The following is an 18,038-nucleotide window of genomic DNA, read 5'->3' as shown; positions in this document are numbered from 1 at the left end:
CTCTCATATACTTCTTCCTCCATAAGTTTTCTTGTAATCATACAAACAAAGAGAAATCATTTTTACAATTATGTTGTCCCTAAATTAAAAACGTTACAATGAAAAATTATTGTTTTCCATTATGTTGAACCTTAAAGGTTTTGATGATGATGAACGAAAACTAGCAAACTTCATCTAATAAAGATTTCTCTAAATGTTGTGATTAGAACAGGTGAAACCTAAACTAAGAAGACATGAAGAGGTTCCAAGGAAAGGTTAAAGAAGATAGAAGAAGAGTTCTCTAACAAGAACTATCTGAGTTCCCTAACAAGAACTTGAAGACAGAAAGTTGAAGTGTTGACTTGGTCTGCGTAGAAGACATCAAGTTCTACTAGAACTTGGCCTGCGAAGTTCCATTTCAGAACTGGAGTACAAATGACAGCAGGAACTCAGTCCTGGACTGCGTGAAACCCAAGTTTCCTGGTTTACAAATATTGGCGAAGCAAATTAGTTTTGTTAAGTTTTTATTTTTTAGATTTGCTGTAAATATGTTTGTTAGGTTTACGCGTGAGACTTATTAGAAACGTGACAAATGAGCTTGGCAAGCTTTTAAAATAGGAAAGTTTATAAAAGATAAATTTTTAAGAAAAGATTTTCTAAAACGATTTATTTCTTAAAAACAAATATCAAAAGATATTATTCTTTTGATGATTTATCTTTAATAAGTTTTCTAAAAAGATTTACTTCTAAAAAGATTTACATAAAACCGTGTTTTGGGATTTTGGTATATTAACATAATTATCCTTTAAAAACCCTACTTTATATACGAGCAAGTCTTGTATAACTTGTAGAAATCTCATTTCATTATTTTCTGTGAGTTTATGTGTGAAGAAATTGAAGTGTGCTTAATTGTGTAAGTTTGCCAAGTCCATAAATTTGTCGTATTTGGTTCAGGTTTCATGCGTAGCTTACCTCTCATATACTAAGGGTCAATAGTTTGTATTGGTTGGGTTCTTGGGGTGTGTGTGTGATTTATCTTTTCATACAGTTGTGTAGGCTTCTAGGTTGAAGCTGAGTGAGAGAGTACTCAGGGAGTATGAGTGAATCTAAGTCAGGGACTTAGGTTGGGTAGGATAGGGTCCTACTATGTAGCAAGTTTAGTTTGGAACTTGTGAGTAAAGGTCTGAGTATAATAGGTTGTAACTTGTGTGTTTGCCCTATTATAGTGGATTGGTTTGGTTTTGGAAATCCCTTAGAGGGTCAAGGCTTTACTTCCAGTTAGGCCCTGGAAGGTTTCCTCGTAAAATACTGTGTACATTGCAAGTTCCTTTACATTCTGTTTTATATTCCGCAAAAGTAGCCACTAGGAACTCACATACAATTCACCCCCCCTCTTGTAGTGTTTGTCTCAACTAACGCATTAAATGTTTACAACTAAAATAACCAGAGCCCTAATGTAAGAATAAAACATCCATTTATATATAAGCCATCAATCGTTGAAGTTTATACATACAATTAAGCTAAGTTTAATCAAGAAGCTAAAATATTAAAAAAGCTTCTTTAATTTATAGTAACAATTTGTGATTAACTCATTAGAAATGAGTTCTAATATAAGCAACTTCGAGGGGTAACTTTGCCTCGACTACTTCCACGAGCATAGCTGCACTTTGATATTGCTGGTTTATTCCCAAAAGTTAACCTAACATCTTTCAATTTGATCCCTGTGCATGGATTACTTGGGCTACAAGTAAATATTATTGCTTCTTTGGTTCTTGATACACCTTTTACATTTATGTACTTTATATTACTAATTTTCACTCCAGAATTCTGTCAAGAAAGAAAAGAAAACAATCTACGTTAGTAATAATAGATAATAGACAAGTACTTATGTATCATATAGAGTTAAAATGGACCTTAAAATAACATTATAACAATTGTTATTAACCCTACTCGATAGCATAAAAGTTAAACATGTCACGAATTATGTTTAGTTAATTATCATGTACATTTTTGTCATTATTCGTTAAGTTAAGTCGATTTTTTGATGAAAGAATTACAAGAGTATCGAAGTAAAATATTACCTGATGAGGACATTGGTTATTTGGACAATATTTTTGGTCGATAATGATAGGATTATAAACATTGTACATGTTGAGATTTCGAAACGTGATGCCACGGACAAAACTGTTGCTAGGTCTAGCCCATGACTTGATTCTTACACCATTTGTTGTCTTCCAAAACCCTACGTTTGACACTAATACATTTTCTACTCCAGATTCTCGTAGGCTGTTTCCCATGCTACCAATGCTGCAAAACAGAAAATTATACTTTAAATTTACATCAATATGATATATTTTGGGGAGAGGGGTGAGGTAAGGCATAGGAGGAGCTAATTAAACTCCGAATATATATATTTTGTACCGATTAAAATGCGCAAAATAATTTTACATATCTTTATGACATTATTAGAATTAGGATGTGATACGATCCAGATGATTATATTTGTATACCATAATTATATGAGTCATTTTCTTATTTTACAACCTTCGATAATACCCTATATATAAATCTTGCAGATTATTATGAGATGATTGTATAACTTGTATTACACCAACACGAATACGGCAATATGTGGTGCAACTAGAAATAACAATGGTCATTTGGGATTCTCGATACAAAAGCGAGACTATTTTCTCCCTCCCACAATGAAGGGAAAACAAAAGGAGACTATTATTGCTTAAGATCGAATTCTAACTCCTACACCTCGTAATAGTCAATATAGACCTAGACTTATAATATAGGCATATATCAAGATTTATAATTAAACAAGAGTTAACTTAGATAATCAATTAATCACACCCTTAATTACTTCACATTATACTAAATTTAATTACAGCAGGCATCCTTAATTGTAGGCAGTAGTTGCAACATTTATTTACTTAAAATATCAGGCAGCATTGGATCCACATTATATGCTAATCAAACTTTCAATTAATTGCATTATTCCCTTCAAATGAAAAGTAATCCCTTCCTTTCATTCAAAATTAATTATCAAGTATTAATATTTTCATTTAAACTATTGACGTGACAACAAAATATAAAATATAAAAACTGAATAGGTCGATTTTGTGTACATAAAGAGTAAAGAAAATGTAGGATACATACCTAATACCATGGCCAGGACCGCAAGCAATTTTATTAATGACGGCGTTTTGGGTGCCAGGTCCAAGGGCAATACAATCATCTCCGGTCTTAATCAGTGAACCATAAATGGTAAAGTGATTAGTGTGTTGAACGTTAATGCCATCGGTGTTAGGACTCCCACTCGGAGCTCTTAGTGTCAAGTGATTGAGATTTATTTTGTTGCAGTTCTTTATACTCATGTGGCTCTTTTGGCTGTTCAGTGATTTCAATCCATTCAACACTACGTTTTTGCATGATACAAATGATATAGACTGCTCCAAATTACACAAAAATACGAGACATTATGAGGATGATATAGATGAAAAAAAATATGTAATAATTAAAATACAATATAGCTTAAAGAGCGAGATTAAATAATAATAATTAAAAAAAAAAAAGCTAATAAGTTCTTGTATAATAAGCAAATTTATATTCTTATTATTTATACGAAATCGGAAATACTTCTTTATATGTACTAATAATTGAATTGAATTCAATACTTCATATGACTCATGTGTGTATGGCTTCAATTTGACTTATACATTTACCTAGAATTGCTCCTCATCTAAAGATACATACGTACGTACATCCTAACAAGTGTGACAAAAATTACATACGTACATCCAAACAAGGTGTGACATGCATGTATACCATCTTACATGCTAGGTTTTTGCCTTGCATGACCAAATGCTATTTCTTACATGAAATCAACTTTTTAAATTATGAGGTATTATATATTTTTACAAAAATTAACATTTTAACTATACTAAGTTACACTACTTGTGCTATACTATGATACTATCAACTTATTGACAGCCTTATAGAAACATATATCATTCCCTAAAATCGTGAACAAAAATACCGCAAACAAAGAAGATTAACTATATATCCATTTAATAAAGTAAAATTAGTAATGCATTAAGTTTATACCTGTGCTCCATTGTTGCAATACCCTATACGATGTCTGCATGACCAAAAGTCGTGACCCCTAGCATCAAGGGTACCACCATTAATAACAAGACCATTAATATTGTAAAACATTAGCCATACACTTGACCGGGCCAAAACCCGGTAATCCGATGGACCGATGATTGTACCCTTTATCCTTAAGGTGACCTGTTTTCTACACGGACCGTTGAAGAACATGGGTCGGACCACAAATTTTCCATGTGGTATAATGAGTGTGACGGGCCTTGTCGATCTACAAGCCCAAGACCATGCCTTTTGGAAGGCTTGGGTTGAGTCGGTCCGGCCATCGGGCCTTGCCCCGAAATTTACTACACTCTTTGCTGCATTTGGCTTTGCTAAAACAAGTACTAAGAAAGAGATGATAAAGAGCTTAGTACTATTGTTAAGAGGAAATAACTTAACCATCTTCCCTTAGCAAATTTTAGGGAAAGAAGGCTAGGTGCTATAATTGTGTCTTTCTAGTTGCTATAATAAGTGTAATATATATAATGTTGATTCTAGATCTTAAGAATGATTATTAGTCAACTAATCAAGATAAATCATGTTATTTTAAGTCTTTTATGTCCTTTAATACGTATGGTGTCATTACTTATGTTCGAGTTATCTTTATGAGCATGTGAAGATGTATAATTAATTATTTGATTAATGTTAATGAGGATCTTATTAGTATTGTCTCCCTTTTAAACAATGCAAGAAAGAATATAGCCTACTTTTCTGCTTCATATTGTTTAATCTAATGGAGTAGTTAATTATAACCTCCATAAAATAATTGAGACAAACCCTAGTCAACTTTATACTAGGTATCAAACATTTGAAGAATTATTAAAATGCGTTGTGCTTAAGGATTGAAAAGCAAGATTAGTGAGTCTAGTTATCACATCAATAGCTAGCTGGCTCAATATTTGAATTATGTATAGGATATGAGTTCATAAATTTCTATTGATATTAACTTCTACACTACACGGATAGATATAAGAAAATTGTGAATAAATAAAGTAAGAGATGCAAAGTAAAGATAAGTGGGTGTACGAAATAAGTAGATAAAGTAGAAGAGAGTGATTGAAAAAATGTAAATAGAACTCCATATAAAGTAAGATGGATGATATAGTATAAGGCTAAGAGTTTGTTAAAATGGAATAAATTAAAAGCAACAAGCTAAATTATATAGCTCATGCAAAACAAATTAAAAACGAGTAGAATCTTCAAAAACGAAGGGAGTATTGATGATGTAAGATTCATTCAAATCAATCAACTTTCTACCCACAAAATTAACTTCATGCATGTAATACAAACATTATATTGTCATGAAATCAACCTAATTGTCCAAAATTTACTTAGAAAATAGAGGTTGTACAAACATGCATTTAGAATAGGTTGTAAACAATTGAATCATCAAATTGAGAATAGGCATACTTAAAAATTAGTATCAACAAAACGAGAACTTACTAATTAGTACATAGACCTAACTATAACTCTATAAGACTATAACGCTATAAAGTTTATATATATATATATATATATATATATATATATATATATATATATATATATATATATAAAGTATCACCTACGTATATGTATTATAGATAATTGGCCATCTATAAGCTACATAATGGCCAAAATTAGTCAATTATCATGATAATATTGCTTAATTCATGCATGAAGAATATATTGCAAAAATGTATAGTAGTTTATTTTAGGTGGTCTAGTTAGAAGTGCAGAGTTAAAGGCGCAATTAAGGGGGGAAGAATAACATGCATGATGCATGTGAGTTAGTAGGAGAAACAATTGTACAAATGAAATATGGAATTTTAGAAAATATAAAAAAAAAAAAATGGGTGATCCAATGAACATAAATATGTGTGTATATCGAGCCGTCTTAGGTATGGACGAATTAACTCTTGCCACGTGAAACGTGGAGAGATGCCGGAGTACTTGTTGCCGTAACAGTTGGCCATTGCAACCTATTGGAGATCTCTACTCAATTTATTAATTATTGCCGTATTATGAATTCTCTCTTTCTTGTTGTACCTTTTCAGTGCTAGAAAGTACAAATTTGTACAATTCTAGTGGAAAAAGAATCAATTTATAACATATAGTTTCCAGTGTACCTATAGCAATGTTACATAATACTCCATAATTTTTTCGTTGTTTTATGATTGAGTGATTGTTTTAGGGCCTGTTTTGATTTACTGAATTGAACTGAACTTATTAGAGTTGAACTGAACTATTTGACTATTGATTAGTGAATTTAACTACGGATTAATGATCTTTCATATAGTTTCGAGTGTACCTATAGCAATGTTACATAATACTCCATAATATTTTCATTGTTTTATGATTGAGGGATTGTTCTAGGGTCTGTTCTGATTTATTGAACTGAACTGAACTGAATTAAATTGAATTTATTAGAGGTGAACTAAACTGAACTTATTAGAGTTGAACTGAACTGAACTGAACTATTTGACTATTAATTAGTGATTTTTAACTACGGATTAAGGCATGTTCACTTCAGCTTAATTTCAGTTCAGTTCAGTTCAGCTCCAATCAGTTCAATTCAGTTCAGTTCAATTCAGCTCCTAATTTCCCTCTCTCTAAATATTTATTTCAGCTCAGTTCAGCTCCAATCAGTTCAGTTCAGTAAATGTGAACATGCCCTTAATGATCTTTGATTAATTATTATTATTATTATTATTATTATTATTATTATTATTATTATTATTATTATTATTATTATTATCGTTGTTGTAATATATGCTAAAAAGTATGAAATTTGGCTTAAATTATCATTAGCAATATCATTAGACATAAAGATAAACTGAGCTGAACTGAACTTATTAGAGTTGAATTGAACTGAACTGAACTTAAGCTGAAGAGAACAGGCCCTTATAGGCTTAAGTTTAATTTGAAAACAAGTGAAATAGGATCTGTGTATATGAGATTGGAAGTAGGATTGATGAAAAGTGATCGAGAGGAGTAGAGACCAAACGAAATAAGATATCGGAGCAATATTAAATGGATACCCTAAAAAAGAATATGAGATAAACATAAAGAGATGAAAGGAGTTTGCAATATTATAATTCATGGATGGAACAAAAATGTAGAACGCTTCTTGAAATGATGAATAGGGTGAGATGGGAAATAAAATGGAATATGTATGCATATTTAACTAGGTCACAATAAGGTCACCATTTGGAATCTACAAATTTAGCTCATGGAAAGAGGGACCTGTACTTTGTTACTTGCAACATACTTATAGAGTACATCTTTTTTTTGCTAGTAGTATTGATTTATTGTTCATCAGTGTGTGACACATCCTAATAAATACTGTATATCCAACTTTTCACTACCTTGACATGTATGTAAGTGTAACTTGAAAGACGTTGATTTCAAAGTTCATAGAACTCGCTCTCACTAACTTACTTGATATTGTTCAAAGCTATGTGAATAATGTGATTATTAATATTTGTTTGAAATTGGTCTGATTTGAGGTAAAGTCTTATTTAAAAAAAAAAAAAACTTATTTCCAAACAAAATTATTGTAATTTGTACATTATTGAGAAAAAAACAGAGTTTGTAGAATTATAGTAGGAAAATGAGAAGAAGGGGTTGGGAAATTTTGCTCGGTTGTAAAAATGAGCAACAAAAAAAATTGCTCACTTCATATACATAAGCAAACAAGTATGTTATAGTTATGCTTTATGATCCCTCAATTGCATAACAATTGACACACTTAACTTGACTACATATTGATATTTTTTTTAATCACATATTAGTAAAAAATCATAAAAACTTTAAATTCTAATAGTATAAATTTAAATAAATCCAACGACATATTACTTGCTTATTAATATTTTTTTTTTAAAACATATTTTATTTTATTTAGTAATATAAAATGATGGCCAAAATTATGAAAAAAAAAAACCAAAATATTTTAATTAAAAGGAACGGAGAGAGAAAATGAACTTTACTATGTGCAAAATAAACTTTTAAATTGAATCATAACGAATGAGACTTACCCTAACCCTACCTTAATTCTATCCCTTTTTTTTTTTGTTTTATATGGAGTAAGAATAATATTTTTACTCTTTACTCCATAATGATTCATGAAAATAATTGATGCAAGAGAAAAATAATGAGACCAAGTAATTCCTGTCCATAAATACAAGAGTAAAGTTATGATTTCCTACTATAAAAAATAAAGTCGAATTAACTTAAAAGACACATCACTGTCTAAGATTCTAAGTGTCACACTAATGTTCACTAAAAAGAACAACCTTATCAACTCTTCAATATGATATCCACATATACTTACACTATTCTATCATAAATTTGGGGAAAAAAACAAGAAAACCCCTGATAATCACCTGTTTTCTGTAAAACCCATACATTAAATTAAAGTTATTAATTTATGAATTATCCTAGTACAATAAACTCTACAACTATCAAATTATCAACCTTCAAATTTGCATAAAATATGAATTACCCAATTTTTAATTTCATCCTATTATTATTATTTCTCGTTAATTTCAGCAAATTTTCATCTTCATCTCCCCCAAAATCATCTATAATTTTTACAACACTAGGAAGATCAAGGTACAAATTCGACATCTACACTTTACCAATTAGCATAACTCAATCTCCACCTTCAATTTCATCCAATGATCAAGAACTCAAACTCACTGATGGAGTTTCAGTCAATTTCAATGGCCATTTCCCCATTAATTCATCCTCAATTTTCTCTCTCCTAAATCAACCCACTTCATCTTCTACTCTCCAGATCATTTACGTCACCGAACGAAACGGGACCTCCAGTATCTTCCTTGACTCTGTTCATGTTGCTGATGATTCAGGGACTCGACCCGGGTTCAGGGTCGCCCTCGAGGCGGGCGATCGAGATCGAGTACGAGTTCCTTTACTAGATGGAACTAAGTCGAAGGTTTCAATGAAGGACAGCCCGAGTTTAGTTGGGAAAGAGTTGGTTTACGTGTCGACCCATGAGGATTCGGGTGTTCCTAGGACTAGTTGGGCAGCGGTGTATTCGATGGATATATTTAGTGGTGAAACTCGAAGGTTGACGCCGATTGGGGTGGCGGATTTTAGCCCCGCCGTGTCGCCTTCGGGGATTTACACGGCGGTGGCTTCGTATGGTGAGAAAGGGTGGGGTGGGGAAGTGGAGGAGCTTGGTACCGATATACATGTGTTTTTGACTAGAGACGGGTCGGGCCGGGTCAAGGTTGTTGAGCACGGCGGGTGGCCGAGTTGGGTTGATGATCATACGTTGTTTTTTCATAGGAGGGATGAGAATGATGGGTGGTGGAGTGTTTACAAGGCGAGTCTTCCACGAGTTGGCGGGGTTGAGACCGGATCGGTGGTGGTTGAACGGGTCACACCACCGGGTTTGCATGCTTTCACTCCGGCTACTTCCCCGGGTAATGATGAGTTTATTGTTGTGGCTACTAGAAGACCTCAAAGTAATTATAGACATATTGAGGTATTTGATCTTAAGAGGAAGGTGTTTAAGGATGTGACCCGGCCCATTTCGCCTAAGAACCACCACTTTAATCCATTTTTATCGCCCGATGGAACCCGAGTAGGGTACCATAAATGTAAGAGTGGGGGGAACGGGGAGAAGGGAATGGGTGGGGATCAAATACTTCTACTTGAAAATATTAAGCATCCGGTACACGATATATCTATATTTCGGGTTGACGGGTCATTTCCGTCTTTCTCTCCCACGGGTGATCGGATTGCTTATTTGGCTGATTTGGATGATGGGTTTCTCTATGTTGTGAATCATGATGGGTCGAATAAGAGGTTGATTCATAAAGGAATGGCTTTTACGACTGCTTGGGACCCGGTAAGAAAAGGTGCGGTTTATACTAGTGTTGGTCCAAACTTTGCATCTGAAAGGACTAAAGTTGATATAATTTCAATCAACGTGGATGATGATGATTTGAGCTATAAAAAGTTAACCCAGGGAGGTGAAAATAACGCATTCCCATCACCATCACCTGATGGCAAATGGATCGTGTTTAGGTCCGGCAGATCGGGTTATAAGAATCTTTACATCATGGACGCCGAGGAAGGTGAGACGGGTGGTATCCATAGGCTAACAGAGGGTCCATGGACCGATACCATGTGCAATTGGTCACCCGATGGGGAATGGATCGCGTTTGCAACCGATCGTGAGAATCCGGGTAGTGGAAGCTTTGAAATATTCATGATCCACCCGAATGGAACGGGGCTCCATAAGGTGATCCAAAGTGGATCGGGCGGTCGTGCGAATCACCCATGGTTTAGCCCAGATGGGAAGAGCATTGTGTTTACTTCAGATTATGCTGCGGTATCAGCTGAGCCCATCTCAAACCCACATCATTACCAGCCTTATGGGGAGATCTTCATTGCAAATGTAGATGGGTCGAATATTCGGAGGCTGACCCATAATTCATTTGAGGATGGGACTCCTGCATGGGGGCCCAAGTTCTTGAGCCCAGTAGATGTGGCCCAACCAACTGACGAACGTAAATGCTTGTTTGATGATTGTCATTGGCTCAGTATACAGAAGAAGATTGGTGTGGAGCTTACACTTGATGCATCTATTGGAGCTCAATGCTATAAGTTGCAATAAATTAATCAACTTCCTATGTATAAAGTTTTTCTTATGAGTTGTAATAAATTAATCAACTGCCTATGTATAAAGTATTTCTTGTGCTTATGCATATTATTATTAATAGTATAGCCTAATAACAAAGAGCTTGTACTTATCGTATTTTTACTAGGTTAGATAAAGGAAATTTTGCTAAAGACCAGCTTTTAAATCTTATGTTTTGCATATAGCCATGTAGACACTTGATTGTGTCTCCCCAAAAACCAAACCCAATGATGAATATCTTTCACGTTATTTGATTATTGAACGAGGTGAAATGTGAAAAAGTCTCGTGATGCACTTGTTTTTAATAAAACTACTTCTTTTTGTTTTCGAAAATATTTCTTTTTGTGCCTTATTTATGGGAAATGTCTAGTCCAATATAGTTTGGTCCATAATATGGGTCCAATAATAGTGTAGTTGGTTAGGGCTTGAAAAGAGTTTTCCAACGATATATTATAAGCCCAATTCCGATGAATAACGAAAAAATTATGGCTGAGATATTAAATTGGGCCCAAAATGGTTTTATATGGCCCAATAATCAAGTGGAGGGCCCATTAATTATCATTCCTTAAATTATTAGAAATTGCTTTAATTTTCTAGAATAATCTAGAAGGTTATTTTAAATTCTAATAGAGTTAGGATTAATAATTATTTTTTAATATTATTTAGAAAAGATAAGGAATTTAATTTGAATTAAAACAAGTGTTTTAAAAGATAAAACCGATATTAAAATAAGATAATAACGGATTCTAATTACCTAATTATATTGGAAAAAAGACTTCGTACAGGATTTTTATCTTGATCAAGCCATCGCGCTGCGGAGAGCCTATCGCGTCACGATAATCTATCGCGTCGCGATAGGGGCTATTTTACTTCGAGTCAAATTCTGACTTTTTCCAAAGCATTCCGGATGTTTTCTCTATAAATAGAGTCGATTTCCCCGTTTTCAATCATCAACAATCATCTAATTCTTCTCTCTTCTCTTTTTAAAGCTAGAAGCTTGTTCTTTCTCCCTCTTTCTAAACCTTCCTTTTTTCAAAATACAATACCGCATTCACGAGTCTTAGACGCTCCTAACCAAGCTCGAAGTTGCCTTCGCCCGTGAAAGGTTGATGATTTCTAAGGGTTGGGTCCCAAATCCCTATTTCAATTATTTAAATTAATTGTTTGATTTAATATTTTCCTTAAAGTTACTAACGTGTGTATTGTTTTGATAAAAAGAGATACGAGGCAACAAAGTAAGTAAATTTATTGTTATTTATCTTCATGCTTAGATCTTATTTTAATTCCTAGTATCATATTAGGATGTTATTTATTGCTTTCGAGTATCATGCTTGGGTTGCTTTCTATTTCCTTCTATCATGTTAGTATCATGTTAGAGTTAAAGCTTTGATCTTTAATGTTTAGTGACATGCTAGGATTAGTTATTAACCTTGTTAATACCATGCCTAGGATCTTGCCATAATTGTGCTTTGATGAGAATATTATTATAACGATGATGATTATTGTTGTATCAATATTTATTATGTTGCTTGATATTATTGTTATTGCTTGATCACGCTATCTCTTGCATGATTAAAGGGAATTTGTACTTGAAATCACGCTTAATAAGATAATTAATAATTTTATTTAGGCTAATATGATTTTAATTCAAGTGATCGCCAATAATAGATTTGTTTGTGCATTAATATTCAACCAATATAGATTAAACAGGTTTAAGATTAATATATTGATTGTATGTTAGTCAGAAAGCGCACATGAATATGAGAAAATAAAGTAGAGGTCTATTTTTAGGGCAGGTTCAATCTCTTTTAGGTTGGATTTGTACCTTCATCTCCCGAATGTCCAGTCATGGTTCTGGACCACTATGGAGTTAGCGATCTCTAGGATCGTGAAGGGGTGTAATCTTCACCCTGTGAATGGTTTACAAGTTCCTAAAACTTGTTGGTGACTCTTTTGTTCTACCTTCCTTCCCTTTGGACGCCACCATACTTAAGTGTATGATCACAGTGGGGCTCAAGTGTGGGATGCTTGAAATATTCCCTACAAGCCACCTTTTAAAAAAAATGTTGCAAAATACCACCAATTTTAAAATTTTTGTTGCAAATTACTACTTTTTAGCCAAATTTATCAATTCTTTTACATTGAATTGGTGGTAAGTTGCAACAAAATTTTTAAAAATTGTGGTTTTTTGTAACATTTTTTTTAAAAAAGGTGGTTAAATGCAAAAAACAAGATTTAAAAGGTGGTTTTTGCAAAATTTCCTTAGATAAACGACTCAATTTAACTTGATCAGTCATGGGTTCCTCCCTCCATTCCTAATTGATCTTCTTCACTTGACAGTGATTCACACACACACACACAAAAAAAAAAAAAAAAGGGTGGGTGGGGGGGGGGGGTGTTAAAACAGAGGAAATAGTATTTTCTTAGATCCTATTAGAGTGAAGCAAAATTGTATTTATCACTTTTGTGATGAATGATATATGATAGAGTGTAAAGCTTATTCCCGTAAAAAAAAAAGAGTATAAAACATAATTTTGGGCCTTAATCATGAGGGTCGAACGAACTCGTCGAAGCCCATAATTGATTTATATATTCTATTACGCCCCATTACTTGAGAGTCAATTGGGCTTGAAGTATGGATGCAGCATGAGTCTTTCTCATTATTCTCATACCCATTTAATATTCTACTTGAAAGTAAAAGGTGGATGAAATTTGAACCCATGATCATTATCTCATGCTAGCTTTGATACTATGTTAAAAGATCATCTCAATAAAAAAAAATTTTAGCAATGTTTGAGGCCTTTTTTTTATTATTATTTTTTTTAAAAAAAGATGGACCCTATTGAAGCGGCATCTCTCACAAGTTAAGCCAGTTCAACTTTGCAGGTCAACGCTTAAGAGTAGAGGAGGGGCAGGTAACAGGTAAGGGAATCAACCTACTCCCAATCATTTTATAGTTGGTAGGGCTTAAACTCATGACCTCAATATATTAATATATATCTATGTGTATATTGGAAAATAAAGATTATACTCTACAAACATCAAGTAGTATACTGTTTTTTCCAAAATCAAAGGCTAAAATCATTAGTAATGTCTGTCAATAAAGCGCAATGACTACGAATCCAATTGGACGCCTCGGTAAAAACCCAACAAAAAAGAGGGGAAGTCAAGTAATTAAGGTAGATTTCTTACCAATTCTATACATCTAGACTATGAAGTGAGGCGTTGACTAAAGCAAAGTCTACCAATAATTTGGTGCAATTTTTCACCCAGATATTGAGGTTGGTGTTGTTCCAATTTTTCTAAAACTTATTAGCCCGTCAACCAAATTGGATTTCCATTTTGTACCAATTCTATGTGGTCAACTTTTGGTGTAGCTCAACCTTCAATCTAAACTTGCTTAATTTTTTCTTGGAACTCTAAAATTATACAGTCTGGTAGTACTACTAAATATGCACTCGTTACAATACTACTCCGTAATATAATTTTCTTCACTCTTACGGGATTTAGTAATCACAATAGTAAAATTTTTAGCATCACAGTAATATGACTATTTCAACGCTAATGCTATACATCGAGGTTAATCTTAAAAACTTATATGTATAATTTAAACCTGACAATGATTCACAATATTAAAAATCACACAAATTTTATTAAAGGTTATTATGTTAAAATTAAGGTCACTATATTTAATATTAGGATTACTATATTCAATACAAAACCAGTTGTACATGTGTAGATTTTCGGGTTCACAATAATATTATTGTGAACCAGGTTCACACAAGTTTTTCTAAACATTTATAACATCTTGATTAAATTACTTCTTTTTTCCTTTTTTTTCCTTTTTTTTTTTTACTTTTTGAGGAAATCTTGATTAAATTACTTATAGAAATAATTTTTGTTTTTTGATATAATTTAGAATTGCGACCTTATAATGATATTATTTACTAGGTGACTTAAAAATAACACAAATTGTACAAAGGTAGGTTTTACAAAATATGTGTACGGTGTTAGTAGATAAACACTGTAAGATGTTAATTAAAATACAGTAACTCTTGGAGATAGCAATATATGAGTTAAGTATAATGGAAGGACTTTACTTTTCGATTTTTTCACATTTTACTTTTTTTTCACCTTTGAGGACCTAAGTTTTGATTTCCGGCCAAAATGGAGTTAAGTTAACTCAAGGTGAGTTAAGCATAAAGTTCTGACATGACTAATAAGTAAGTTAACAAAACTCTAGGACCTAACATTCCATTTTTTTTTTCACCTTTAAGGACCTCTCATTCTTTTATTTATTTTTTTCACTTTTAATTAAGTAGTTTAAGTGTGAACAATTCCTCTTCCTCCATTGCGACCATTTTTATTAATTTACCAATTTAATAATAAACACCATATCATTTAATTTAATCAACTTTGAACTAGATTCATCAAATCAAAATCCAGTACTAACCCGAAACAAATGTCACAAATTACCAAACTTTCATCAAGTCTCTTTGTCCAAAAATAAAATGAGAAAAAATAAAAAAAATATTACTCCAGTTTCTTATTATTTACAAAAAAATGAATTATTTATACATATCTCAAACATAATAACCCTTTATTACAAATAATAAGAAACAGAAGTAGTAAAATACAACTTTCATTAAATCTGAAACCACATAAACCCAAAAACAATAAAATTCAACCCATAAAAAACAAAACTATCATCAACCTTATCAAATAATACACCATAAAAAACCGATCAACCAAAAAATTAGGAAAAAAAGAATCAATTATCCGTCGGTGGAGCAACTGCCTAAGAGAATGAGAAAGAAATACTTCTGATTGAGGAACTAACATTTATGCATGATAATGAATGAATTATGATATATGTTTGCACTTCGTGATGTATAAAGAATTGATAAAATCCATTCAAAAAAAAAATTAATAAAATAATGTTGACATAAATTAAGGACGTAAGTTTTTTTTTTTTTTTTTTTAATTTATTTTATTTGCTCCGGTGAGTTAAAGTTGAGTTAAATTGTCGGAAAGTTAACCACAAGTCCTCAAAGGTGAAAAAAAAAGTGGGAAGTCCTTAAAGATGAAAAAATAAAAAAGTGAAACCCTTCTCTTATGCTTAACTCAACAATATATTATAATATTTATTAGGTAAATTTTAAATTTTTATTTATTTATTTATTTATTTTTATCTTATCTTATCCATATATAGAAAAATTAATATTACTGTATTACTTAAACTTGATAGTATATGGGAAAAAAATTAAGATAAAAAAGTGACTTTTTTTTTTTTCATAGATAAAAAAGTGACTTATGATTAGAATCTAATGAAAATTTATCAAATCATCTAGATTAAAAATTATCCATCCATAATCATAAATCGTGTTTGTATGCCAACATCTATAAATTAAAGATTCAAACACCAAAATTTCACGTATTCTTTCTCTTAAAAATTAAACAGTCCCACCACAATTTTACGTATTCTTTCTCTTAATAATTATAGTCGCTTTTTGTTACATAATAAAAAACTATGAAGACTATAATTGCAACATTGTCAATAATTTTGGTGATCCTAAACCTAAACTCTGTTAGCGCAACCTACAACTACTATGACGTAGTGTCACTTGGGGCTGCACCCGACTCAAACTCTGACTCTTCCAACGCGTTGAAGGCGGCTTGGAATTTAGCTTGTGATTCATCAGGCGAGTCTACAATTCATATTCCTGAAGGAGAATTCTTTGTTCGAAAATCCCTTACCTTTTCGGGAAAGGAATGCCAAAGTAGTAAGATTAATTTTGTTGTGAACGGTACCATTGTAGCCCCTAGTGATTTTCGGATGCTTCAAAATTCAAAAACATGGGTGTTATTTGATCACGTCAATGGTGTTACGTTTTCTGGTGGAGTGTTTGATGGTGCAGGAGCTAAACTATGGAATTGTAAGCGATCTGGAAAAGGAGCATGCCCTCGTGGTGTTGAAGTAAGTTATTTATTTTCTAGGTGTAAAATTTAATATGCGATTTATATATTAACATGCATATGTTGTTATACTTACATCTAGATATACTTACATCTAGATATACTTACATCTAGACCTAATGTGATAAAGCAATACTCTAATAAGTTATTTGATCGGTAAAATTTACTATACATTTATCTGATATATTTATTGATTGACAATTGAATATATTCGTATTCAAAATTTCCAATAATATATCCGTGTTTAATACTTAATTAACATTTATTTTTTATTAAATTGCAGAATTTAGTTTTTCTAAATTCCCAAACGTTGAAATAAATGGTATAACGTCACTCGATAGTCAACTGTATCATATTGTTATCAATGGTTGTCGAAACGTGAAAGTGCAAGGGGTTACGATTTCTGCTTCAGGTCATAGTCCAAATACTGATGGCATTCACGTACAATCGTCAACTGATGTTACAATATTGAGCTCAACAATTGCTACCGGTGATGATTGTATCTCAATTGGCCCGGGAACTAAAAATTTGTGGATTCAAGATATTGCCTGTGGTTCCGGTCATGGAATAAGTATTGGGAGTTTAGGAAAAACTTTACATGAGCCAAAAGGTGCACAATGTCACAGTACAAACGTCGACTTTCACTAATACGGAGAATGGAGTGAGAATTAAGTCATGGGGAAGGCCAAGTAATGGATTTGTAAGCAATGTTGTCTTTCGACATCTCACGATGGAAAATGCTCAAAATCCAATCATCATTGATCAAAAATATTGCCCCAATCACAAGAATTGTCCAGGAGAGGTATATTAAACTTTATTTTTGATTAAATTCGAGTTTTTATTTTAAATATTGTAAAATCTTTTAACGATTTTTCTTATCGTGTGAATAGGTTTATGGGGTGAAAATAAGTGATGTGACATATGACAATATTCATGGTCATCAGCAACATCAATTGCTGTGAAATTTGATTGTAGCCCAATGCATCGTTGTTCGGGCATAAAGTTGAAGAATATAAATTTGACTCACAAGAACAAACAAGCTTCGATCAACTTTTGGGGATGTTCAACCTAAAAGTTGTTTTTGAGTAATGCAGTAGTTTAATTTATTTATATATTTTTAATATAAATATAATGTGAAAAACATGTTTAAAGATACATTATACGTTATTGTTGCTTTTTAATGATTTACATTTTTTTTTTGATGATTTTCTCTCTTAACTTTGGTGGAATACTTGCACACTAAATCATACATACACATATCATGTATTTATAGATG

The 18,038-nt window shown here is 32.3% G+C and overlaps 2 protein-coding genes and 1 pseudogene across 2 annotated transcripts; 2 read left to right on the top strand and 1 right to left on the bottom strand.

The window, feature by feature from the left end:
* Nucleotides 1-1,584: 1,584 nt before the first annotated feature.
* On the bottom strand, nucleotides 1,585-4,565 carry LOC145580805 (polygalacturonase-like). The gene is made up of 4 exons (XM_081637904.1): nucleotides 4,093-4,565; nucleotides 3,145-3,434; nucleotides 2,061-2,286; nucleotides 1,585-1,806 (listed from the first exon to the last, which is right to left on the bottom strand). Exons 1-4 carry the CDS (start codon nucleotides 4,534-4,536, stop codon nucleotides 1,585-1,587), a joined length of 1,182 nt encoding a protein of 393 aa, XP_081494030.1. The 5' UTR covers nucleotides 4,537-4,565.
* A 1,320-nt stretch (nucleotides 4,566-5,885) lies between these two features.
* Nucleotides 5,886-17,834, top strand: LOC145580804 (polygalacturonase-like; annotated as a pseudogene).
* On the top strand, nucleotides 8,495-10,885 carry LOC145582953 (uncharacterized). The gene has a single exon (XM_081640022.1). The coding sequence runs from the start codon at nucleotides 8,609-8,611 to the stop codon at nucleotides 10,760-10,762; it is 2,154 nt and encodes a 717-aa protein (XP_081496148.1). The 5' UTR covers nucleotides 8,495-8,608; the 3' UTR covers nucleotides 10,763-10,885.
* Nucleotides 17,835-18,038: the final 204 nt, after the last annotated feature.

Source organism: Chenopodium album, chromosome 15, assembly GCF_948465745.1.
Source record: "Chenopodium album chromosome 15, dcCheAlbu1.1, whole genome shotgun sequence".
Classification (NCBI taxonomy): domain Eukaryota; kingdom Viridiplantae; phylum Streptophyta; class Magnoliopsida; order Caryophyllales; family Amaranthaceae; genus Chenopodium; species Chenopodium album.
The sequence above is the reverse complement of the archived record's forward strand: the minus strand, read 5'-3'. Positions and strand labels throughout refer to the sequence as shown.

What these genes read in the sequence shown, in the direction of transcription:
- LOC145580805 (XM_081637904.1), bottom strand. Translation starts at nt 4,536, where the DNA reads ATGGTTAAGTTATTTCCTCTTAACAATAGTACTAAGCTCTTTATCATC. An exon ending in ATTGCAACAATGGAGCACAG is followed by an intron (nt 3,435 to 4,092) that starts GTATAAACTTAA and finishes AATTTGGAGCAG; the next exon opens with TCTATATCATTTGTATCATG. An exon ending in GGTCCTGGCCATGGTATTAG is followed by an intron (nt 2,287 to 3,144) that starts GTATGTATCCTA and finishes TCTGTTTTGCAG; the next exon opens with CATTGGTAGCATGGGAAACA.
- LOC145582953 (XM_081640022.1), top strand. Translation starts at nt 8,609, where the DNA reads ATGAATTACCCAATTTTTAATTTCATCCTATTATTATTATTTCTCGTT.